General features: G+C 36.2%; 2 protein-coding genes across 2 annotated transcripts in view; one reads left to right on the top strand and one right to left on the bottom strand.

Moving 5' to 3' along the window:
• Positions 1 to 26,722, bottom strand: part of LOC149572753 (zinc/iron-chelating domain protein) — a 36,063-nt gene that overhangs the window by 3,517 nt on the left and 5,824 nt on the right. Inside the window, exon 2 of the mRNA XM_089811984.1 lies at positions 22,783 to 22,861. Within this exon, the coding sequence (XP_089668110.1) occupies positions 22,783 to 22,861 (79 nt within the window). The remainder of the gene's footprint in view (positions 1 to 22,782; positions 22,862 to 26,722) is intronic.
• On the top strand, positions 7 to 18,145 carry LOC149572754 (uncharacterized). Its single transcript, XM_089812297.1, has 7 exons — positions 7 to 172; positions 12,391 to 12,543; positions 12,629 to 12,747; positions 13,377 to 13,539; positions 13,675 to 14,108; positions 16,957 to 17,303; positions 18,055 to 18,145. Exons 1-7 carry the CDS (start codon positions 7 to 9, stop codon positions 18,143 to 18,145), a joined length of 1,473 nt encoding a protein of 490 aa, XP_089668423.1.

Raw genomic sequence — 26,722 nt, 5'->3', positions numbered from 1 at the left:
GTAAAAATGGAAAGTTCAAATGAACAAGACCAGGTCAGGGGCTACGTCCCAACCTGCCACACCTTGATTCGCCATCCAAGACTGAGATCATGCACTGAGGCAGAATTGTGTTCATCCAAGCATGAAAAACCAAATGAACCAACAAAATACTTACAAATACATGCCCGGCAAGGTTGGTCATGTTGGCCCAGGAATATAAGATTTTGCACAAAATAAAATCAATTCAAACTAGATAGGTTGGCTAAGGCTGAAACTCAAAGTCTTATTTACTTACTAATTTATTTATAGAAAGTTATTGGCCCTGTTGGTTTCCAAAACCGCAGATTGGAAATCCAAGAGCCTGCCATTTCTCCAATAGGATTCCACAATCAGTTTTGGCCAACGAACAAGAATACTTCTCAATTCTCCTGCACTTCAAGCTCCATTACACCTAGGTGGGTAGACCTCCTTGAACGTGATCACTTGGTTTAGAGCTTTTCTAAAGTGAATTTAAGGTTTGGAGTTCTCTGGCTGGCAAGGTCCTCGAACTCAATTAAAATGATAACTGGATGCTGGATAATGGTTGAATGTTTTGTATAATTGAATAATAATTAATTTGATGCTTGTAGGAAGTTATAGATTTTCTGACTTTAATAATAGAAAGACCAGTGCCTCTGCTCATCCGGGCAATAGAGTCAACTTCAATGAATTTTCACGTACAACTTTATAATGTTCCACGCACTTATACTGCCAACAATTAAATAATCAAGATGCAACAAATTAAATATTTATACAATCTTAAATTAGTCCAAATTGAATTTTAACTCCTCTGGTAGGGAGACAAATTGGACACAGATAGGAAACAATTAAATATTTCACACTATCTGTGATGATCGAATTTAAATGCTAAATGACTTTGTCCACTTATCTGACATTTAAATTGTATAAAGAATTCCAAATAATAATTATAAAGGACTTTGTCCACTTATCTGACATTTAAATTGTATAAAGAATTCCAAATAATAATTATAAAGGACGATTCATCTGCAGTTTATATATCCACGCCTTTAATAATAAACAAAGAACATTTTATTTTATTATTAAAATAAAATAATAGAATTTACATTAGAAAAGCCATATTAAGCTCCTTATCCCTCCATACAAAATAATATAAAATGCTTATTCTTTGAGAATGTGAAAGTTTGAATCTGTCTTGTTCATTGTGAGTATGTCCCTATTTATATCTTAATAATAAGAGAAGGTGACTTTTCAAACTTTAAAGGTTGTGTCTTCAAAAATAAATCGCGGCTTCTCATGACACAATTGTTTTAATCGTAATTGATTTCAATCTTTTTAATATATCTTTCTTTATTAGTAAATAAAGAACGATCCCGACAAAGCTGCTCCCAATGTTTGATGTTTATTATTGATTTATTCATTCTTCTCATAGTGCATTGTATTTTCCTTAATCTTAATAACCAATCAATTTACTGATGTGCCAAACTTCTATGGTGGCTATGGTCTTTATCTGCCAAATTATTTTAATCTTTTCTTCAAAATTCAATCTCAACCACTGCTTTCAAATAAATCGATGATATTTAATACTCAGCTGTGGGCTTATATGCTATCTCTTCCCGCAAATGGTATCTGACGTGGTCTGTAGTTGCTGCTTGGTATATGCGTCATCAGTTTGAGTTCAAGTACTTCTCAAAGCCATCGTGAATTTGTCTGAGATTCATCTGCTGGTTCATTTAGTTTTATCGGGTACCATGTTTTATTTCGTTTGATTGGGCCTTGCGTAAAGCTCTGTGAGTGAGTCATTGGGCATGGATTCTTATGATAGTATAATTCCTCACACCTATGTCTTGCTGAAGAATCGGTTCCATCCATACTGTCATGACAGAATCAGACATGATTTGCACGTGCAGGCTGAATCACGGGAAAGGAATCATTGAAATGATTGTGTCATAGTCACGGCAAAATAGATGATGCAATTTGGTAGTGCTTGCATTTTCTTCGTGATGGCTTCTCTTATATAATACTATCGGGTTGCCTCGTGAATCTTGTCTTCTAATTGTTACACACTCCCAACACTCTTAGCCTTTGTTGCCGTGAATAAGGTTGAAGTGAACATTTCTTCTGATAAGGATCTCAACTAAAGCTCATGGGAGTTCATTCTCTCAATGCCTTTCAGAAAATGGTGACTGAACTGCTTTCTCTATTGGCCACTCTTGGTCATCATTAGGATAGTTATACCAGTCTGCATCAAATTCTGGACATTTTTCATCTTGCAACAAAGCATCATGATCATCTATAGTTGATTTATTAGTTTCCAAATTCAGCTTCGACTCCATATTTCCAACATCAGCAACCTTTCCTTTCTGAGAAGCCAGCACATTAGTGTCGCAATAATTTTGCTCATTCCTTAGCATTTAAATTATTGGATGCTGCAGTCATGATTCTTGTTTTGTAATGATTCTACATTAATCCACTGACTGTAATGCACAGGATCTGCTTGGCGTAGGAGAGTATAAACCAGGACTTAGTAAGTCTCATTGATAGGTCCAGTGAGGATGTTTGAATACTTCATAAGTTCATAGGATGTGAAGACCAAGGAACAAACTTGCAACAAGGTTTTATGCTGCATCTCCAATTTAACCTGTTCAACTTTCTTCATAGGTTCAACATGTTGTTCAACTAGTTTTCCAACTCTCTACCCAAAATCAGTAGTTAGCTTATGTATCTCAATATTTAGAGAGACAGATTTATAACCCTGACCCACAAGTTCTGCAATAAGTTACTCAAGTTTTTTTTAGCAATTCAATAGTTTTATTTGCTTGCAGATCTACCTCAAGCCTATTTGTCATCAAATGATATCATCAAGTCTTCCACATGGTTCACAAATGGAGCTTATATTTTTTTCGGAAATTAAAGCTCCATCAGGCCCAAAACCAATAACAGTGCTTACAAGCACCATGTGGGCCCCAGGCCCTCCTCTGATTCGGGCTCATTACAACACAATTTCGGGTAGAGGCACGTTTTGTACAGGCTGTGGAAGAATGAATTTGTAATGCCTAGCTGAGTCATTGAACACAGTCTGGCATTCTCAGTAAGAAGCAGATGACAGATTGTGGGTATATGTTTGAATAAACAGGTCCTTGAAGGATCACTGAGTTTGTAAACATGTAATCTGCAATTAATATTTGTGCAATGTGTATTTAATTAGTGCATGAACAATCTTCACGTCTCTCTCCGTCATTGAAAGTTTAAGAAAAGACAACTCGGAATTTAAACCTAAATTTGTATTAGTCATTTTGTCATTTTTATTTTGTCTTTGGTTCTGTGAAACTCTTACTCTTTGTCAACAAGGCTTCTGTCAAGTGGTATCAGAGACCAGAAGATCTGTGCAAGAAAATTGGGTATGATTATTGACCTTGGAGATCTATGAGAATTACGATTTATTATTGAAAGATTCTTGGTAAGATTTGTGTGTTGTGAATTGAGAAGGTACCAAATGACTGGGTAGAGAAAGAACAAAAGCCTTAGGTGAGGTATCACAAAGCTATGAGATTAGGACGGTGTTGTGAGGTTTTCACACCATCGCCCCAAAATTTTGGGGACCCCTTTTTTTTCGATTGCCTTAGTAGTTTTCGGTCCAGAGGTTTCAAATTTGAAGATTTCACGTCTTGGACACCTTCAGGGCCAGTGGGGAGAGGGTTAGATTTATTTTCACCCGGTTTCAACTTGATTTTCCAGAGCCACCAATTTCATCCTTAGGCCGAACAAATTTTTAAAAAGCAACACTTGGCAAGATAAAATTGTAAATTTTGCACTTAGACATTTTCTTTTGAAAATTTGGATATAATTGTATAAATTTGAATAATTTTCAAAAAATGAAAATTTTGTTAAATCTGGTCTTTTGGAAAATCTTGATTATTTTTGGTGAAAAGGATTAATTTTTGTGATGGTGAAATAAAATTGCAAAATCGATTTTAGGCTCTAGAGAAATAATTTTATTTGTGTTAAAAAGCTAAAATTGCTTAGCTAAATCGATTTGGAGAGAAATTGCAAAAAAAATGGTTTTAATAGATTAAAGTTTCCTTGAAAACTTTTTGCCTTTAATGAAATTGGTAATTTAATATTGAAAAAATGGCTTTTGGTTAGCCAAAATCCAAATTTAATGATGTATTAATTACTAAACCCCCATTAAATGGAAATATTTAACACCCTCAAGGCATTATTTAATTTCTTTTTGTAATTTAGAACTAATTGGCAATTTAGAAAGTTAATTTTCATCATGGCAAAATTAATTTTGGTTAAATAGTTAATTGTAGGCCATAATTTTGCATTAATTATTTGTTTTTCTTTCTCCTAGGGTCCAAGAAGAAAGTTGGGTATAAGAGGAGGCCTCTCTCCCATTTCTTCCTCACTTCTGACTTCTCCTTCTCAAGGTGTTGGTGATTTTGCAAGAGCAGATCTGCACTCTTCTTGCTTGGTGAAATTTGTGGGAGCCGAAATTTGTGGAGGGCGAAATTTGTGGGAGCTGAAATTTGTGGAAGATAAAATTTTGATTTTTTCAAGAGGCTGCGATTTTTGCCCTAGGTTGGGTAATTTTATTTGGAGGTGAATTGCATGATAAATTTCTGATTTGCAAGGGATTTGAAATTCTTGAAGTCATATCCTAGGTTCCGAAAAGTCGCTGTAAGATTATTGGTTAAGGTGAATTTTCATCCTCTAGAGTTGCAAGGGGTCCTTAAGCTGACATCCTTCTTTCATTCTAGTCTAAGGATTGCTCCGCTTGGTTCTTCTTGCCTTCTGGTCCACCACTCTACCATCCCATAATAGGGTGACAAGCATGGAGGATGTTAGTGCAAGTAAGAATCCCAAGCGGGCAAACACTAAAAAAGACAAGGAGGATATGATGCCCAAAACTCCCTTCTTTTCGAAAATGAAGAGAATAACCGACACCAATATCGCTACAGTGGACATGATACGGATGAAGGACAGACTAAAGGAAGCACAATCCCCCTTGGCTATAGGTAGAGGTAATTTCAAATCATTTAGAGTTGCAAGGGGTCCTTAAGCTGACATCCTTCTTTCGTTCTAGTCTAAGGATTGCTTCCCTTGGTTCTACTTGCCTTCTCGTCCACCACTATACCATCCCGTAATAGGGCGACGAGCATGGAGGATGTTAGTGCAAGTAAGAATCCCAAACGGGCAAACACTAAGAAAGACAAAGAGGATATGATGCCCAAAACTCCCTTCTTCTCAAAAAATGAGGCGAATAACCAATACCAATGGCAGTACCATGAAAGGATATACAAAAGGCAGTTGCACATCACAACCCAAGCGTCGACACTTTCATTTCAACCATGATGAGCAACGTTGAGGCAGCACTTGATTTTGAGGATATCAGAGAAGAGGATGTCAATGAAACACATTTTGGATCGAGGTTCGATGAGTTGGGGAAGGTTGCTATCAAGAAGAAGCATTTGGGCACCCTTTTCTCTCTCAATGCTTTTATTGGATTTGAGAAAGAATATGAGAAGGATCACGAAAGGATACTACAAGCAGCAAGTGGCGTGGCGAAGTCAACGGAACTCGGGGCAAAGCACACACCTTGTCCTCCTATGGAAGAAGTTAACGAAAGGCTAGCTAAGTTCATTGCCTTAGCTAAGAAGATGAAAGAAAAGGGAAGATTTATATTAGAAGATCATTTGATGTAAGCCCAAGTGGCAATTTCCCTTTCTTCTAGAATAGGACAAGTGTCTATTTCTGATTGGCCACCATTTTGGTGCCTTCCCATTGGTTGCCACTTTTTGCACTTTTTTCATTGGTCCATTGATGAGGTGGTGGCTTCTCATTGGCCGATGTTGTGGCAACCCTAATTAGGGTATTGAGGATCCAATCTGGATCGTTGATCTTGTTTTGATCTCCACCGTCCGTTGTATTTCTGGCCCCTATAAAAGGCCATTTGCTCTCATTTGTAAGGTGGTTGGAGAAATTGTTGCGAAGATAATACCAAAATTGCTCTCTTTTTCATTGTTGCGATTTGCATGTTGATTAAGAACATTGGGTGTTATTGCATGTTTTCTACTTCCACTTAGTTAGATTTCCTTTCAAGTTGTTAAAGTTGGTTGCATTTGAAGTTGTTTAAGTGAAGTTAAAGTAGATGGATAGTTGTATGGCAGCATTGGTAAATGTTTGATAGGGATCAATACTAGGCCACTAGCATCCCAGCGGCTGGTTGGAAAGCTTAGTGTGGTAAACTAATTTATTTTTCCTTCGAATCATTGCACCTATGGAAGTGAGGCCGCTGGTCAGCTCTCATTAGGTTCGATCCCTGTCCATTTGCTAACCTTCCATTCATAGGAGTAGGAGTAGAATAGTGAGTAGCTGGGTAGTTGAAGTTTAGAGAGAAGGAAGTTAGAGTAGGTCGAGTATTAGAACACATCCACTCACCTTCCACCACCATCACTTTACCATCAACATCACCATTGGCAGACACATCCTCCATCATCGCCACCATCAACATTATCTGCCTCCGCACATTTCACAAACCGAGCCACCATCACCTTCATCCCGCCAAAGTCTAAGTCATCCTCAACAATTTGCATAAGGCCGCTTACGTGATTACCAACAAATCACATCAATAAAACTGAGCGAGTATCCAACGATGTAAGGAACATTGGAGCTATTGCTTATGTCTTCATGAGTAATAACTTTTCAAGAGAGGAGTTGCATGTTTGATATCCCATATTGAATATTCAAATCCTAATATGTTATGTAAGTGATACAAAACTCGCATCAACAGAAGGCACGATGAAGCAGAAAAAGGTGAAAGAAAGCCCTTAAAAGATGGATAAGAGGGAAGCCAATAGGGTAAGACAAGATGCAGAGTTTGAAAGAAAATTAGTACAGTTCAGAAAATCAAAACATTTATCTAGGTAGATCTGAATCTCCTAGTAAAAAGTCCAAGGCAAAACGCTGGAACTGTAGCAAACCCGGTCATCTCAGAAAAGAGTGTTCAAAGGAGAACAAAAAAAAAGATAAACAGGATTTCTCCGATTCTAACTCTAAAAAATCCTCCCAAGATGATGTAGATGCTTTTGTTGCAGCCTTGGCAACACATGCATCAGAAGAGGTGTGGTTGATAGATTCACATGCTTCTTCCCGCATATCTCACAAAGATTGGTTTTCAAAGTATTGACAGTTTGATGGTGGGAAGGTGTTTGTGCGTGATAACTCTCCTCTGAATGTTGTTGGTTGCGATAGAGTCAAGATCGGATTCCCTAATGATAGAGTGAAGGGGATTGATTGTAACAAGCACTTTCCCAGGTCTTAACTAACAACATATCAAAGCTATACAGTTATTACTTCATATTCATAGGAAGATAGTTATATCAGTTATGTTCATGTGAATGAGATTAACAGTTACAATTACTTAAACGGAAAACTCATAACTAACAATTGAAGATACCATCAATGTGTTAAGTGTTATTGATGTCAAATAGACTCTTTTCTAGATGAATATCAAACCATGAAATGATTATCTTGTACATACCTGTGTGAATTTGAATACTCTGTTCTTCACATTACTGTTCTGTATAGACTCACAGCAAGCTTTGTATCTAAACAAATATGCGGTGGCTGGAAGATATCTTGTTGATATTATACATAGGGTTGCATATTAGGGGATAGAACAATGTTATACAAACTGGTTATGAATGAAGAACTTACAGCAACTGTTGCATTGTAGTTGGATAGCAAAAGATACATTGGCAGCCTCGTGAATATTTAAAAATAAACCTTGTGTGATAATCATTCTTCAAAACATTTCACAAAGAACTACAAGAAACAATTTTTGTTTGGTCATGTAAAAGAAAGTAATAAAGACAAGGTTCAGAAAGGACAAAAGACGAAACTGGGAAAAGACAAAAGATAAAATTGGGAAAGGACAAAAGAAGTTTGTCTGAATATTTCCTAGTATCGAGTTGTGGCAGCCTGATGATAATGAAATAGTCCTATTAAAGTTTTGATGACACAATAAAATATTAAAACGGTGCATCGGTTTATTATTGGTGACGTGTTTCATATTAATATATTTAATATTTTGTTAGAGGACAGTTTTATTACAAAGCGAAGGAAGTCGGAACGAATTTCAACTAAATCATCCTCTATATATTTCGTATTATTGTGTCCATTTTGGATTGTACTCAAATAGAATATGTTTTCAAGAAGAAGCCAATTACATGAACAGAAAAGGTATTGAGAGTATATATTATTATTAGAAGAGCATACAGATGAAAACAAGTTTTTGAAATTGTATAAAATCAAAGAAGCGGATACATCAAGAACAGAGATCAACACAGAAGTTCAGAAGAAGATTTGTGACAATGGATAGGGCAGGAATATTTGATTTAGTTGTATGTTGAAATTTGACATGTCACGGGATTTGAAAATTTTATGTTGAGATTTTGAAGAAAATGTCTGTGAAACAATTGTTCCTGGTTTGATAGTTATCAGAAGTTCAATTACAGTCTGAATTTTAAAAAGGAGATGTTTTGATGTTCAGTAAAGTGATATCAGACCTAAGCCAAACTTTCAGAAATTCAATTCAATCTTTGTATAGAGATAACATAATGTTTTAAAGCAAACTAGATTGTGTTTTGGATTCTAATTTGTCAATGAGTTAGATACTCATACAGATTAGGTGGGTACTCAGTTTAAAAGAGTTGTAGCTCTGAAAAGGGGGTTGTTGCTCCTAAGGGTTGAAGCCATTAAAGTTGTATTTGAAGAAAGATTGGTGAGACTGGATTAGGACAGTAGCTCCTAGCAATCTGGGTGTTGGTGGTTTTTCCCAAGTTGGGTTTCCACAATATATCTTCTGTACTCTTCTTGTGGATTGTGTTTATTTGATTATTGTTGTTGATATTATGGTACACTGATGAAATATTTAACACAAGTTTAGCAATAAATTAAATTGGCAAAAGATTTCAGTATAATCCTAATTCACCCCCCGCCTCCTAGGATTATTATTGTGTTCTACACAATGAATTTACCCAAGAATTTAAAATCTACATACCGTAGTATTCAAACTGAAAACTATCAAGGGATGCTTCTGCAAAACCCAAGTTAGTTTGTAAAATACCTCTTAAGGAACAAATAGCTATACAACTTTATTGTAATGACAAATACCAATATATCATCTAGGGAATCAAATACCATTGTATCTTTTAAGACGTTAATACCACTGTATCATTTAGGGCATCAAATACCACTGTATCATTTAGGGCGTCAATTACCACTGCATCATTTAGAGCAGCAGATACCATTGTATCATTTAGAGCGTCAAATACCATTGTATCTTTCCTTTTCTTTCTATTGCTAGCTATTACCAATAAATGTTTGAATGCTTAACTTGTCTTTGTTTGATGCACGCCCTAACATCTTGTGAAGAGGTGAAACATTGTCAGGGGCTTAACCTCCCAACCACGGACCTTAAACTTATCCCCACACTTTCTCTAACTAGAAAGGCCCTCCCTACCCGGAATAGACATGGAGCACCTTGTCAACCACTGAACATCCTAATATTTAATCACACCACTCAACTTGACAACAGAAAATGAATTGGACATGCATGGGCTATTAAATGATTCCTTTTTAAAAATTATATATAATTGTTATGTCACATCTGATTCTGTTTCATGTTATTGCAGATTTCCCTTTCTCACCTCTTCCTAGGCCATATAGTCGGGTGAGTCCCAGGTGTTTAAATCATAGAGTAAACCAACTCTTTCTGCTAAACCTCAACTAGTGTAAGAATATTACATATTTCAGTATGTCGTATCATAGTCTTTATGACTTCAGAAATAATCTTAATGGCTTGCAAGAAATATAATTTGATTCTGATATACTTCAGTAAAACAAGGATGTATGAACATTTCATATACATTTGGTCTTGACTCAATATAGAAATATTAGAATCATCAAATATCCATCCGACTATGCAATGCAAAAGTAATGTAGGGAATTTCATGGACACATTCCTTTCTACTGTAAATTCGAAAGCAGTTTAAATGAACATATAGAAAACTGAAAATGGAAGGCTGACCACATAACCTGGTCTGAAATAAAGACGTGAGTTTGGGCTTGACTTTAAGCAGCCGGTTCCTTTGACGTGAGTAATCCAAATGCAAATCTCAATGAAGATATGACTTACGTCTGGTTTGAAATCACTTGCAACAAAAGGGAATAACGTAGCAGAGCAGAGGTAAAATCGTGGGAAATGAATAATATCTTTGGCCTCTCCCTGCTTCCATAAATAAGGAGGCATTCGAAAATAACAAAGGCTTCCAAAAAGCTGTAACTCGTGAGCAGTTAAAAGAAGAAGAATTGTATTCTTGCATTACCGATAACATATGCCAAGTGTACATTTCTGCCTCTTATAAGGAAATAAATAAATATGGAAGGGAACTCGAAAGTTACTAATCAAAAAGGATAATGTATAAACATATATATTTACTTGCACTTATATATATTTTTATTAAGATGGCATCATATTTAATGTTTATCCAAGGTTGTACCTTTTAAATATGTATATCTAAATACATGTTTCACCTGGAAGCAGAGTAACGAGAATCGCCATAAAATCGCCTGAATCGGCGATTCAGCGATTAGATTCAGCAATGGCGATTTTTTTGGAGTCGGAAATCGCCATTGCCAATTTCTTCAAGTGAATCGCATGAATCGCCGATTCAGGTGATTCATCCAAAAAATCGCATGAATCACCTGGAAAAATCGGCATGAATCGCCCGCGGCCAATAAAGTATAGAGTTGTAAAATTTTAAAAAATTGCTTTTTTTTTTACTTTGTTTTTGACCTATTCTCTTTGTTATAACCCTAAAGGGCCTTCTATTTGTTTAACATGAGTAGAAGAGAGGAAAAGTGAGAGAGAAGAAGAGAAAAGAAAAGCCATAGGTTTCTAACCGGCAAGAAGAAAGAGCACAAAAGAGATCAGCAATCCATTTGGGGAGGCCATCAATTGCATTGGGAGCATTAGAGAGCCAATCTCAACACTCCTCAACTCATTTGCAAGAGGTAAGTGCTCTTTTTTTTTTTTGCATGTTAGTGTATTATGCATTTTTTGTTAAATTTTTATAGTTTTCAAAATTTTTAGTTTAGATCTTGAATGTTCTTTATTTTTACTAAGTTGCAAACTAGGGTTTGTTGTTTTCTAGCTTTTATTAGCTTCAAACTTTGATATTTTACATATAAATTTTTATTACAGCAGCCTTTGCTTTCATTTTTTGCAAATTCGCAATGGGTAGAAAAGATGAATGTTGGAAATATAACGAAGAGTTTCCTGCAAGAACCAAATATCAAACAAAATGTATTTTTTGTAAAGAAAAAATAACTTCTGGGGGTATTTATAGATTGAAATACCACATTGCTGCTATACCTGGACACGATGTTACAATTTGCACTCACCAAACTCCTGAGGCAAAACGCACTTGCTTAATGGCATTAGAAAAAATTGAAAAAGACAAAGCCAATAGGAAAATGCAACTTGAAGGGTTAAGGGGTATTGGCTCCCATGTTCCCGCATCCGCATCTGCAGCCGCATCCACATCTGCATCTGCATCAGCTTCTGCATCTGTAGGTTGTGTTGGAGAGGGTTCTTCTAGGCCTCCTTTTTATCCTAGTTCTTCTGCTCGTGCTAGTGCTAGTCGGTCACATACTGAGACAGAGTCCCACACCAACCTATTGCAGCCTAGAGTGCGGAAAAACAGAATGGATAGTTACTTTGTGCCCCGCACTACTCCTGGTTCCCAACCCACGCTTGAGGGCATGGGTTTGAACAAGGAAGTTCATGATGCTGCCAAAAAGGAGATATGCAAATTTTGGTACTTTTGCAACATTCCATTTATTGCAGCCAGGTAATTGATTCTTTTTTCGTTGTTTTCTTTAAAGTTAAAATTAAAAGTAAAAGTAAAACTTTAATTGTATTTACTTGTTTTATAATTTGAGTCTTTGACATCTAAATTTTTATTTGTGACAGGGCTCCTTATTGGCAGAACATGATAGACGCGGTTGCTATTTGTGGTCCGGGGTTTAAAGCCCCAACTGAGGCTGAGTTGAGCGGATACCTCTTGGATGAGATGGTAGAGGACATGAGGGTTGAGCTCAAGGAGAACCGAAAGGAGTGGATTGCAAAGGGTTGCACCATCATGACTGATGGTTGGACAAATAGGAGGAATAGAACACTCCTCAATTTTCTTGTATCCTGTGGAGGTAATTGATCATTCTACTTTCCTACATACATAATTGTAAATTTTGATTTGTTGAATGCTAATTTGTTGATGATCCATTTAATTTTAATATTCTAATTCGTTGTTTTGTTACTTGTAGAATATACCATGTTCATCAAATCCATTGATGCTTCCGCACATGTAAAAAATGCCACATACTTATGTGAGGTTATTGAGGAAGTCATAGCAGAGGTGGGAGAACAAAATGTGATCCAGGTGGTGACGGATAATGCAGCAAGTTATGTTGCTGCAGGTAAACTTTTAACTTTCCAAGTTTTGAAAATAAATTTATTTGAATTTTGAAATTTGAATTTCTAATTGACTTAAAATTGTTGTAGGTAAACTTTTGATGGAGAGGCACCCCACCATATTTTGGTCCCCTTGTGCGGCACATTGCATTGACCTCATGTTGGAGGAAATTGGCAAACTTGAGTTTGTCAAGTCACGTGTGAAAAGGGCAAAAAACATATGCAAATTCATTTATAATCATTCATTTGTCCTTAGCACAATGAGGAAGTACACAGAAGGCAAAGAGTTAGCTCGCCCAGGTATCACAAGGTTTGCCTCGAATTTCATCACCTTGCAGTCCTTGTTGACATTAAGGGATGAATTGAGGAGCATGTTTGTTGGGCGGGAGTGGATTTCCTCTTCCTATGCTACGACCACTGTAGGGATAGATGTGGCGGATTGCATATTTGATGAGGATGGTTTTTAGAAACCCGCTAGAGAAATCCTGCAGGTAAATTTATTGCAATTTAACATTTAGTATTTTACTTTTACTTTAAGTTATATTATTTTATATTTAAGTTTTGACTCAAGTTTTTTGTTTTACTTTATATGTAGGTCACTGAGCCCCTTGTAGCTTTGCTACGAACTGCTGATGGGGAGAAGCCCTCTATGGGCTACATTTATGAGGGCATGGATAGGGCCAAGGAGGCCATCAGAGCCCAATATGCAGGAGTGCAGGAGAGGTATGGCCCTATTTGGGACATCATCGATAGGAGATGGCAGAATCAGCTCCATCGACCCATCCATGCAGTAGCTTACTTTCTGAATCCGGCATATCGTTTCTGTCCTGAGTTCAAGGCGGATGAGGAGGTTCTCACTGGCTTATACACAGTGATTCAGAGGTTGAGTAGCGATGAAGATAGCGCTGTTGCGATTGTTGAGCTAGACCAGTTCAACAATAAAGAGGGGCCACTTTTCTCTGGCAGGATGGCCATAAATGCTCAGACAACACTACAGCCAGGTAAAAATTAAATAATATATTCAATGTTCATGAATCTAGATTCTAATCTTAAAGTTGATTATGTAATTTTAGAGTTAACTTGTAATTTGTAAATGAGACTAATTGTTTCTATTTTCAATTTTTCCCTTATTGCAGATAGATGGTGGCAAATGTTTGGGGCCACAACCCCAAAACTTCAAAAAATTGCCATTCGTATTCTGAGTCAGCCAAGCAGCGCTTCTGGATGTGAGCGCAATTGGTCCATGTTCGAGCACATCCATTCGAAGAGGAGAAACAGGTTGACAGTGCAGAAGTTGAATGATATTGTCTTTGTTCATTACAACCTCCGTCTTAGGATCAGACAAATTTTGGGCACTAACTCCTCTCCGATCATTCTGGAGGAGATTGATCCAGAATCAGAGTGGCTCACAGAGGTTGTGGATCCAGTCTTCACTGAGGAAGACCGTGTGTGGGTTGACCAGGTGGATATAGAGGCTGAGGCAGCTAGAGCACGTTCTTCAGGCATTGGTAGACGCACACGTGCACGCACAGGCACAGGCCTTAGCGACGTTCATGAGCTCATCTTACATGTGGGAGATATGGCTCGGCAGTCCTCTAGGACCTACATTAGACGCCTTGCTACTAGGCAGACTGGATACTCAGAGGCTGAGGCTGAGGCTGCAGCCGAGCTTCAGGATGATGTTGAGGATGATGATGATGACTATGAGTCTGAGGCTTGAGCTGGAGCCTTGTTTTTATATTTTGTTTACAGATATTGATACTGAATCATTGATAGACATGTGTTTCAAACTTTCATGGATCTTCATCTTAGATTCTTACATACATTTATGATTTGATGTCTTATGGATCATCTTACATACATTCTATGATTTAAATCATTGTGATCATTTGATTTCTATTTACTTCAACTAGCCTACAATTTACATTTTAGATAACATAGTTACATATGTGATGGATTTTATGTTCCATGTTTATGTATGTTAAGTTTTAACTTCTATTTGATGATGTTATAGTGTGTTTAAGTTATATTCAATAAAGGGTGTATAAAATAAGTTTTAAATTGTTAAAATCTTTAAATTTAAAGGGTTTTTTCAAATTTGCCGATTCATCGCCGATTCATTGCCGATTCACGATTCGATTCGGCCTTGCCGATTCCGATCCGATTCCGATTCTTGTTACTTTGCCTGGAAGATTAATTTATCTTCTTATCCACTCCTAGTATACGCATTTATCAATACGTATTTTAATAGATATAATCTTGTATAAAATAATACTATGGTGTCACCTTATTTTTATATCTAGGTGCACATACATATATATGTATTATATAGAAGTGATGAGAATGTCCATCATAAATTATTAAAGGTATGTACTTTAATTAAGTTAAAATGTTTAAATGTTTTAAAGATTATCCAATAGCTCATGCATGTCTAATGATTGTATCCTGTTATACAAGTCACTAGATCCTCAACCATGGTGATTCAAGATTCATACCCATTTTCCCAGTGATGGTGATGTCCCTATGCCTAATTCTTTTCTGAAAATGCTCCCACCCCTTCCACATGCTCCCTACAACCAAATTCTTCATAGTTAAATCACATTACCATAACGAGTTATTATTCATAAATGATCATAACGGCTAGCCGCCTTCTCAATTCCCATGAATTCATGATAAATAACCAACTATCTGCAATAGCTTTAAAACATCATCATAACAGTTAACTAGCATGTCATCTTCATATAAAATTATAACGATTAGCCATCTTGCCATTTCACATGATTATAACAAATTTCAACTGTCAACTGACTTCACATGAAACCTCAACGGCTGTATGAACATTTTAAATTGGGTCAAAATTTGGGATGTAACATTGATGGTGTACTGTATAGCCTGGTTTGGCCCAAAGCCTAATTTCAGTCAGTAAGCTTGGTGATGTGAGTGTGCACATTGTTTTCTCAAGTAGTGGATGCAAGATGACAAGAGGCTACATGGTGCTTGCTAAGGGTGTTTGGATTGGCACCTTGTATAAGTTGGATGCTTGCATGGTTAAGTGCAATATGCTTCTATGAAGTCCAAGAAAAGGGCTTTAGATTCTTCATCCTCCCCGTCAGATCGAGCAAAGAACAATATCATTGTTTCTACGTCTAATGGTCATGCTTTCTTGGTGAATAAGGGTGCAAATGCTTTTGAGATGAGGCTCCCAGCTGAGAAGACAACATTGTGGTACCAAAGACTTAGTCAACGTTGTGGTACCAAAGACTTAGTCACATTAGTGAGAAGGGTCTTAGAGCCCTAAAAAGTTAGAGCCTTGTTGAAGGCCCTGATGATTGTAATCTAGAGTTCAGCTACTGTGTACATTGTGTTTAAGTAAACAACACAGTGTTTCTTTTTATCCCAGTTCTTATAAGTATTTTGGGGTTTTGGACTATATTCATCAAGATATGTTGGGTTTGGTTAATGTTCTTTTGATATCTAGATATGTTACTTAGTTTCATACATAGATGATTATGGTAGGACATTTGTGTATTTCCTCACAAGTAAAACTGAAATTAGTCAGTTTAAAGAGTTTAAGTCCGTTGAAAAACAAACTAGTAGAAAAATTTAGTGTTTGAGGAATGACAATGGCAGTAAGTTTTGTTCAGCAGAATGTGGCAGGTTCTATAAGGATCATGGGATTGAGAGACATAAGACAACTCCATACAACCCACAACAAAATGGAGTTGCAGAGAGGATGAACAGAACACTGATGGAGAGGGCATGTTTACTAGTGCTAGAATTGAACAAAAGTTTTGGGCTGAAGGTGTAGCCACTACATGTTATTGATTAATAGATCTACTACTTCAGCACTTGTTGAGAAGACACCAATGGATGTATGTGTGCCAAGTGAAAAAATATCAAATTGGAGAACAAGGTAGTTAAGTGTATCTTCATTAGCTATGGCCTCAGTGTGAAAGGTTACAAGCTTTGCGATCCAATTGCAGAGAAGGTGCTCTACAACAAAAGTGTGATATTTTGTGAGCGAAAATCTTCCATAGTTGATTAGCAACCAAATAAGGAAGAGAAACTGAAAAATTGAGATAGTTCAAATACCATCTACTCATATAAGAAATGAGCTATGCGCTCCTGTTGGACTTGATGATGAGGAGAGCTCAACTAGCTCTGAAAATTTTGAAGAGCAAGAACCTCAATCTCAACCATAGAGGAGGTCTACTCGTGAAAGACGACGACATGATAGATATGGTTATTCACCTAAAAGGTTTGGATATTCTTTATTGCATTCCAAATGTATATTTTCTTTGATTGCTAACATTGATGAGCTTAGGACTGCTAGAAAGGCTATGGGTATGAATAATGCAGATTCCTAGATGGAAGCCAAGAATGAAGAGATGACTGCATTGAAGAAGAATGCTACATAGGATTTGGCACCTTTGCCTGAAGCACGGAAACCTATTGGATATAAATGGGCATTCAAGAAAAACTTGGATTCAGATGATAGTGTTGAGAAGTATAAGGCACGGTTGGTTGCAAAGGGATATTCACCGGTGGAGGGAATTGATTATGGTGAAATATTCTCTCTTGTAGCGAAGCTGACATTCATTCGATTATTGTTATCACTTGCAGCAGCTTATGATGTTGAAGTTGAGCAAATGAATGTGAAGACAACATTCTTTCATAATGATTTGGAGGAGGAAATTTACATGCCACGACCAAAGCATTTCATTGAAAAAGGTAAAGCAAACCTTCTTTGTAAGTTGAAGTCTCTGTATAGTTTGAAATAATCTCCTAGTATGTGGTATTAAAAGTTTGACACCTATATGTTGTGTTTGGGATTTTTAAGATCTCAATATGATCATTGTGTATATTATAAATCTGAAAATAATCACAAACTTATCATAGTCATGTATGTGAATGATACGTTGTTTATTGGGAATGGTAAAAGAATGATTTTAGATTCGAAGTCTCAATTAGCAGCACAATTTGAAATGAAAGATTTAGGTGTAGCTAGATAAATTCTTGGGATTGAGATCATAAGAGATAGAGCTAGCAAAAAGCTTTGGATGAGCAAGAGAAAGTATGTTAACTCTGTTTTGGGGGAGATTCAACATGGCAACTTGTAGGCAATTAGTTGTTTGGATGTTAAAGGGGACGGAGCTTTCCAAAGAAGTGAATCCAAAATCTCCTACTGAGATGGAGGATATGTCTAGAGTAACTTATGCGAGTCTTGTTGGTAGCTTGATGTATGCCATGGTCAATAGTAGGTCAAGCATTGCCCAAGCAGTGGGAGTCCTTAGTCAGTATATGGCTAATTCTAGAAAGGTACATTAGGATGCAATTAAGAGTGTCCAGGTATCTAAGGGGTACATCTGAGTATTCCTTATGTTTTCATGTTAATCCTACTAGGCCTTGACATTTTGTTTGCATTTGTGGATATATGGACTCAAATTGGGTAGGTGATATTGACAAATGAAGATCCACAATGGATATGTTTTCATAATGTTTGGTGGAGCAATCAGTTGGATGAGTAAGGGGCAGGTTGTAGTTGCTTTTTCCAGTACTAAAGCAGAGCATATAGCAGCTACTCATGCTGTTAAAGAGGCAATTTGACTTAAGAGATTGTGTTCTAATATTGGTTTGATGTAGGTCAGATTACTATCTGTTGTCACAGCCAGAGTGTTATTTATCTAGCAAAGAATGCTACCTTCAATGCTTGAAAAAAGCATACTGATGTACAATATCATTTTGTTCATGATATGGTGGAAGTCGGAAAGGCAAAGCTGCAAAAAATTGGTACTTTGGTAAATGTTGCAGATGCATTGACGAAGCCAGTGAGCACCAAGAAGTTCAAATGGTGTGTTGGTTCTATGTGCCTTTGGGCCTTGAGTAGGTGACAGAGTTTGACTCTTGACAGGCCTTCAACCAATGGGAGAATGGTAGGATTAAGGTGTGTCTCAACCATGTTATTTTATTTATTTATTTCTCTTAACCCACTTTGGAATTCCTAATGTTCAAGAGCTAGTGGCATAAGTTGCTATGTTGAATCTATATAATGATTATGGCAATTACTAGTTCAGTGGAAAAGTCATGGAGAGTTAATGTTTGGCAATTGATATTTATGGTGGAGTCCACTATTGACAGGGTGAATGAGTTTCCAGACATAGAAATCTTTAATTTTCATATAATCATCTAGCCTGATTTGTGTGCGACTGAAAGGGTGAGAAGTGTTCAGAGGATGGAAACAATGGGAATGATCTGGGAAGAGTGAAGAAGTGGGAAATGGAGTTGAAGGAAAATGGTAATTGAGCCAGGGAGCTGTTGGAAAAAAAGAAAAAAAGAAATTAAGAGACAGTTTTGGTTGTTGCTCCCATATGCAGAAGCACGTTTTCTTTTGTGTCAAGGGGAGACTGATGTAGAAGTATCATGCTCACAAGGGCTTGATTTTTGGTTTTAATTGTTTCATTGAACTTCTAAGTTCTTGTTACCAGTCCTTCAACTCCCTATCACTAGTCAACATTCAATTTGAGAAATCCATTGACAAATATGAGAACCGACCAATTAGTTGGTTGGCAGTTTGAGAAGCTATCTCCTTTATAAGGACCAGGACTATTTTGGGGACAGGTTAGCCAAGGAAGAAAGGGAATATTCATTACAGGAAATGAAGAGAGAGACAGAGACACTATTTTAGGCAGAGCCATGTTTTGTACAGGCATTGGAAGAATGAGTTTGTAAAGCCTGGCTGAGTCATCAAATGCAGTCTGGCATTGCCAGTAAGGAGCAGATAACAGATTTTGTTTCTATTAAACCAAAGATTGGAGGATCATTGAGTCGTAATGATTCTTAGCATTAACTAATGAAATAAGACTTAAGTCTCTGTTCTGATTTTTTGTGCGCTCTGTACAAGTAATCAGTAATAATCATTTGTTCTTTGTGTATTTAATTTGTGTGAACAATCTGCCCCTATCTCTTTGTAACATTTAGAGTTTAAAAAACCCAGAATTTAAGCCTAAATTTGTATTAGCCCTTTTATCATTTTTATTCTCTTTTCTATGAAACCCTTATTCTCTATGTCAACAAGGCTGCTATTGAGAAGCAGGAAGAAAGATGCACTAAGACACTGTGCTTGTACATGCATCCTAGGGCTCTACTTTTAAAAAGTCAGAGTTGACGAGTTCAGCTATTTACAAACCTCATGAGAGGTTCAAGCATGTGTGGTTCAGACATGGTCATAAGTCACTACCCAAAATCTATCTATGTTAAAGAAAAAGTTGTAATGAACACGAACTGGATTCCATTTATGCACTAAAAGTCTATTGTGTTTTTTTGAAGTGTATGTTCTCAAGAACACTCCAATTGCACTCCCAACCTGAAGCACTGCATGATTGGCTCAGAACTCAAACTAAAATCCTCTGAAGGTTTGGTACATTGGCACAAAATGTTTCCCACCATGCATCTGAGGCGAGAAAAAGAAAAATTCAATCTGATTGTCCAACTTTATGTTCCAAAAATTAATGATAATGTAAAAAAAGGTAAAAGTTTCAATTTGTAAGTTTAAATTATGCTTTAATAGATTTTTGCCTAGCTACAATGTCAACTGAATTCCATTGCATATATCTCATGCAAAGAGAACTCCTTGTCCAAGTCTAAAGATCTCAATCTCTGTGATTGATCTCAATCTTCAAACAAGTGCACAGAATTATTGAAAAGAAAAACACAATGACCACCCCATTACATATATAGTGATATTTCCTTCACATTGATTACAACATACTACAGCATTGAGATCCTTTTTGTGCTAACAAGAAGATTCCCCATACAGAGATCTTGTATTTAAGAAGGGTAAAAAGTGGCATTTGTAGACTCTCCCTTGAAATAACTGCAAGATATAGTCACAAGCGAGTTCATTTATTGTGTGCACTTAAATGGTCAAAGTAATGAGGCTCTTCATGATAAGTTGCTCATTCTGAGTCTATCCATTTCAGTAGTAGGAGTAGATTAAACTTCGATAAGGACATACATATTTATTAGCCATACTATAATCCAAGCAATAATCTTCAGCAAACCCAGATAGATAAATCATTTAAGAATCATGTCACACGTCTACACCTTGTCACTGTGTACAAAATAATAAATGAAATCATTTAAGGGGATCATGATATTGTCGTCATCTATAGGTGCATGTGCAAGGTATGTTATTAGCTGTATTATACTGATTATGAAGCTAGTTTGTCTTGACCTAGTGACAAATATAGGAGCCAAGTATACATTGGGTATAGTTGATAATGTTGCAGTCATGCTACATCTTAGTTAGTTCAAAACCCTATTAAAAACACCTCTAAGAACACCCTCTCGTGTTTAAGAAAAGCCCAAAGTCTAGGAGATCAGATAGCCTACCCACATTCATCAATTGGCTTTTAACCCTGCTCAATCGGTTGATGAACCCCTCTTTACCATCTTGATGACAAGTAACTGGCTTTGAAGGTGAGAAGAGTTCTACGATTCTGAAGCCATGGTTTTAACTTTTGACTTTTGAGACCCAACAATAGGAATTAGGAAAATTATATGTAATAGCATGATCTTAGAATTGATACAACAGGGAATTACATGGGCCACAAGTCACTCACCATGTAGATTTGTTAAATTGTTATAGACATTAACCCTCAAAACATAGATATTAAAGAATTCATGCCATCTGTCCTATATTTACTTCCATGAACAAAAGCAACAAAAAACCCCTCACTTTTTAAATAAATTATCATAGATGCACACAAAATCTCAATGCATACTTCAAATAACTTAAGAGAGATGATGCTCTATACTCTATAGTATAACATACAAACCAAAACTATTTTCAGTGTAGAGATAGAGCTTGCTCATTTTGGTTGAAAATAACTCAGAATTAGAAGGCGACTATATAACATACAATCCAAAACAATTTTCAATGTAGAGATAGAACTTGCTCATTTTGGTTGAAAATAACTCAGAACTAGGAGGCATGAGAAATTCAAATACAGGAGATATGATACCTGTTTCATTTTTCAGGATCCTGTGCCACATAGTAACCACCTTAACTTACCAACACATCTTGGTATTTAGACTCTAGTCAGTGCCAGTAATTTCACTTCTTTAGGGTACAGTCATTAAAATCAAGATGTGAATGCTCAAGAAGCAGCAAATCACACTATCTTCTTGAGTAAAAGAATCCTTTCGTTTACAAGATAAATGAACTTTATTATCTATCTTTGAGCAATTATATGCTACTTTTAGACTTTAGTTGAAAGTAAGAAAAATGTTGTTATTATTAGGAAATAGAAATGAATGTTAGTGATAGTCTTTAATGTCTCCATCAGCTACAGAGTAAGCGTTTGTATTCATATTATATTTTGTCAATTTTTTTTTATCTTTTTACTCTATTAATGGACACCATGCTATCAATTTTTTGTCTACCACAGAAAATGCCCTTCAGTACATAAGGCAGCAATTGTTTAAGAGGTGACTTTTTTTATACATGAATCCATCTTATCTTCTGACCATACACATTCAGAGTTAGTAAATACATGTCTGGATATTTTACTATCACATTCAGCACCTTCAGTTTGCATTGTATAAATTAGTTTTTGAGTCTTCTCTGCTCATTCAATCATTAACTGTATCAATATGGCCTGTAGTTTTATACGCATTAATTTGTATTAAATGATGATGTATAGAAGAAATTGTTGGAATCAAATAAGAGGGATAATAAGTTATACTGATTGAGAATCAGCTGATTCATAGCTCACTAGATTCTTCTTTTAAAGGGATAATTATACTGATTAAGAATCAGCTGATTCATAACTCACTAGATTCTTCTTTTAACACTATCATGATTCTCATTAGTCTCAACCAAATAACCTAGTATGAAGTGGCATCTTGTGCAGTCGAGTAGACTAGAATTATTAAAGATATCCAAAAAAAACTCAGAACAAACTATGCTTGCAATTTATTAATTTCATAAGCTATATAATTTTAAGCTAAGCCGGGTCCAAATGCCAAACGTAATAATGTAGGCAGCAAATGAATTTTGATCATTGTGCTTGCTAATTAAACTATATGAATGTAATAATATTTGGAAGACTAATTTGAGAAATGTCAAATAATAAATCTTTTAAAAAGAAAAAGATAAAAGATAAAATAGTAAATATCACATAGAACTTATCCAACAAGATATTAACAATAAAAAAAAGAAAAACAGCAACCAAAAACCCTACCAGAATAAATGGAACAAGTCCGATTGATTTTATCATAGTTTACACACCATCCATCAGGACCTGTCATGTTCCAATATAGCTGCATTCAATGTATTGGATCAAAACATCAGTAACAGAAAAGAAAAGTTTCAAGAAAGACATATGAGGGCTATATTTTAGTACAATATCGAGCAACCATCTTGCCATTTCTACAGCTAATTCAAAAAAGATGTCCCAAAGTTTATAACTAACTCAGAATTAAGTCAGCTATGTTAGCCACACTGACCCATTTGGAATACTTTTTCCAAGATAGCAACTGTTAGCTAATATCGATATCCAGATTGCTAGTCTAACATGGTGTAAACTGTAAGCCAGTGTTTGACAAAGCTCAGTATATCATTCTATTTTCTCTTCTCAATTACAATATTTCAGCAAGAACTCAATTCCCAACTTGAAGGACCAAGCTGTTGTAGATTTGACAGAGTCAACTCCTTCAACTAAATAGTAAATACAGTCTGTCAATTCACAAAATGAAATGTGCAAAGCAAACTTCCAAAATAATATTCTATTACCAGCGTAATGTCACAAAGCAATTAAAATCCTTGATGGATTAAAATAATCACTCAATTAGTTTAAAATATAAATTTTATAGTCCAAAGGGTTGTAGGATGAAGGTAAATTAGTGCAGCATTAATAGAGTGGCTCAAATTCGAACTCCCAAACACCTGTAAGGCCATCACAATTTGACAGAAGACATGCACAAGTAATAATAAGTCAGAGCATATTCATCCACAGCAATGACCTATGCCTAGTGATGCTTTCAATTAACCTTAACTAGAGAAAACTTATGAAACTCAATTAAAAAATATTACGGTTATCTCCAATATTCTCTTTCTTCTAACTGCCTTCAACTAGACTTCAGCTCTCAATCACCCATTCTCCTTTCACCTTCAACTGAAAAGAATCAATAAAAGAGCATCTACAACAACAGTCTCCCAACCCAAGCAATTGGTGAATTATAAAATGCAAGCTTAGGCAGATATGTAAATTCCTATCTATTGTACTAATGTTTGTCATTGGTTCCCTTATCAGTTTCAATGATATCACTTGACTAACAAAAGGTCCATGCAGTCCAATTTCAATGAGACTAGGATGAATGGCAGCACTAGGTGGAAGCCTACAATGTAAGAACACCAAGGACTCCTTCGCACACCTTTATTAAAAAATTGCATGATATCAGAAATGCTAACAGCAAACACATAAATCAAAAAGTCCTAATTTTTCACCATCCAATGAGTCTCAAAGTTCCAGATTTCATTTCCTGCTTATACAATCACTTTTTCAACAAACAAAAGACAACCCAGATCATAAAAAGTGATTCTATAGAAAATTCCAACATACCCATTTTCTGATTTTTACATTTCCAGGTCTGATATTGAAAAACATCACTAAATGATCCAAAAATAAAATCTCAAGAATGATTTCTCCACCTCGAAATCCATGCCGAGCTGGAAACTGCAATCAGCTTTATTTAATTCACTAAGCACTAAAATTCTATTTGAATTCGGCACAAATGTGAATCCATAATGAATCCATGAGTAGTATGCAAAATTCAATGGGTCTTCCACCATTTCAAATTGCAGAAAGCACTAAAAGAATTTTCGCCCTCCAATGCTGATAAAGTGCAGAATCCCTTGTCTAATACACAATTCCCAAATTCCAAGAAAACAAGTCAAAAAGCTCATATATGCATAATGAATCGATTTTTGCATTGGCCTTGCATAATTCCTTCAATAAGTTCGATCCAAGTAGCTTCAGCAGTAAGTCACTTTAATGATTATTAAATTGCAACAAATTGCCTTTGTAATATCAATTTAAAACCTCCTTGGTTTAGGTGTCCAATTAATTTAATAATTTAATGCACTTTAATAATGTCTCATGGCCCCCATTTACTTTATAATAGGCTTGTAAGAAATTATTAATAAAATTCACTTTATTAATAACTTAATATCATGAACATGTGCCATCCAGTTTAAATCACTGAGTCAACTAGACGTCAACCAATGTTTCCATTGTGCACGCAACTGGCTTACCAAAAATAGTAAGGGTCCATCTCTATCAACCCCTCACTAACTAAAATTAGAAAATCCTTGAATACAAGTTCAAAAAAGATGCAAAGGGTTAACACTACAACTAAGGTCAGAACAAGTGCCCAAATAAAAAAATGCTGGATAAGTGAATTACTATAAACATGATGTGTACCAAATTGACCAAACAAAGAGTAATTCTAAACTCTCTTGTCCTCTGAAATGGGAATCGACCTCCTGAACCGCCAACTGGGGCCCTCTAACCTTCAAACTTAGACTACAACCGCCAACAATAGGATAATCCAATCATAAACCACATCATCTCAAAAAGGGAATCACATAGAAGGAGCTGCATCAACATTTCACACATTAATAGTACTTTGCTCATGCAAGGCAGCAGTAGGTAGAGGACAAGAAAAATTGGTCAGAATGCAAAGGTTTTAAGGTTGGGATTCATGACAAGGCATGATGGCTTGTTAACACCTATGTTCCAAAAAGGAGCACAGTGGAAGCAAGGGATGGTTGGAAAGTGTGAAAAAAGAGGAAACCTACTATCCTAACACAAATAGAAAGAAAAGCAACTTGAGAATGGAGTTATGGCAAGAAGGATAACTCCAACCACTTACACTAACTCCTTAGCCTTCATGTTCCCTCACACTAAAGATGCAAAGAGGGCATAGGCCAGCATTTGGGAGATCAAAGCGAAGTCTACAAATGAAATGAGATTAGAAAAAGTAATGGAGTCATGACTAGGGCATTTCAATCCATTGCATGAGTTAAATGGAAAGGGGGCATGACAAGCGCCCCCCCTGCTTTAATTTGCTAGCCCTCAAGCAGTATGAATTCAATATGATAGAAGTCCCTCCAAAAAAAGGTTGTACTTCTTTTGAGATGATACGTCTGCAGTAGAAGCATGTTGTTTTGATCTAGTTGAACAATTTCAAGCATAATGACCATACTTGTCATATTTGTAACAGTGGATGTGAGAGAGATCCTTTTTCCTCTTCGGTTCTGGAGAAGAATCTAAATTTGTCTCTATTTCTCTTGAATGAGCCTCTGTTTCCTTCTCTTCTGGAAGTATGTGCAGCAAGCACATGATTCTCTTCATTGTGATGTCTTCCCTCATTTTCTCTTGCTGCCAGCCTGGATTTTTCATGACTGCAATCGGCTTGAAGATGTTCAAACTTGGGAAACTTGGATCTTCCATTGATGCATTGAATAAACGATTCTCAAGATTGAGGAAGACCATTCAAGGCCAACATGACTAGATTTCTACCATCATCATTATCTCCAATATTGCCTAGTTGATCTCTCAATTCCAAAATTTTCATAAAGAACGACATGACAGGCTCACCTTTAGTCATCTTGATATGATAAAGAAGTTGTCTTAAGGCAAGGGCTCAGCTTGTATTGTTGATCTCATAGAATCCTTGTAGTCCTTTGAACATATCTTTGGCTGTCTTCCTTTTTGAGACCATTGAAACTAGATGGTCCTTTACAGAGTCAATCATGATCTTCCTGGCCTTAATGACATATTTCTTCCATAGAATCTTCTTTGCATTGTTTTCCAGTTCAAGTGCATCTTTTTCCGTGAAATCTGGAAGATCATTCTCCTCAAGGACAATTAGAATTCTGAATTTCTATGAGTTGAAGTTTGATGCACCTTCAAGTCTATCTTCAACTTTGACGTCAATCACCATCTTGAACTCTTGAGAAATCTCCTTAGTGAGTTGCCTTGACCTCTTATTCAAATCTGTTCGGGTCTTTTCTTATGCCTGCTCTGATACCATGTTAGTTTTATGATCAGAAACAAGACAAAACAGATACAATAAATAAAACACATAATTATCCCGGGAAAACCCTCCTACTTGAGG

The sequence above is a fragment of the Cupressus sempervirens genome, chromosome 2 (assembly GCF_028749045.1).
Source record: "Cupressus sempervirens isolate cs-2001-9-10 chromosome 2, ASM2874904v1, whole genome shotgun sequence".
Classification (NCBI taxonomy): domain Eukaryota; kingdom Viridiplantae; phylum Streptophyta; class Pinopsida; order Cupressales; family Cupressaceae; genus Cupressus; species Cupressus sempervirens.
This window is presented reverse-complemented; position numbering and strand designations above follow the sequence as displayed.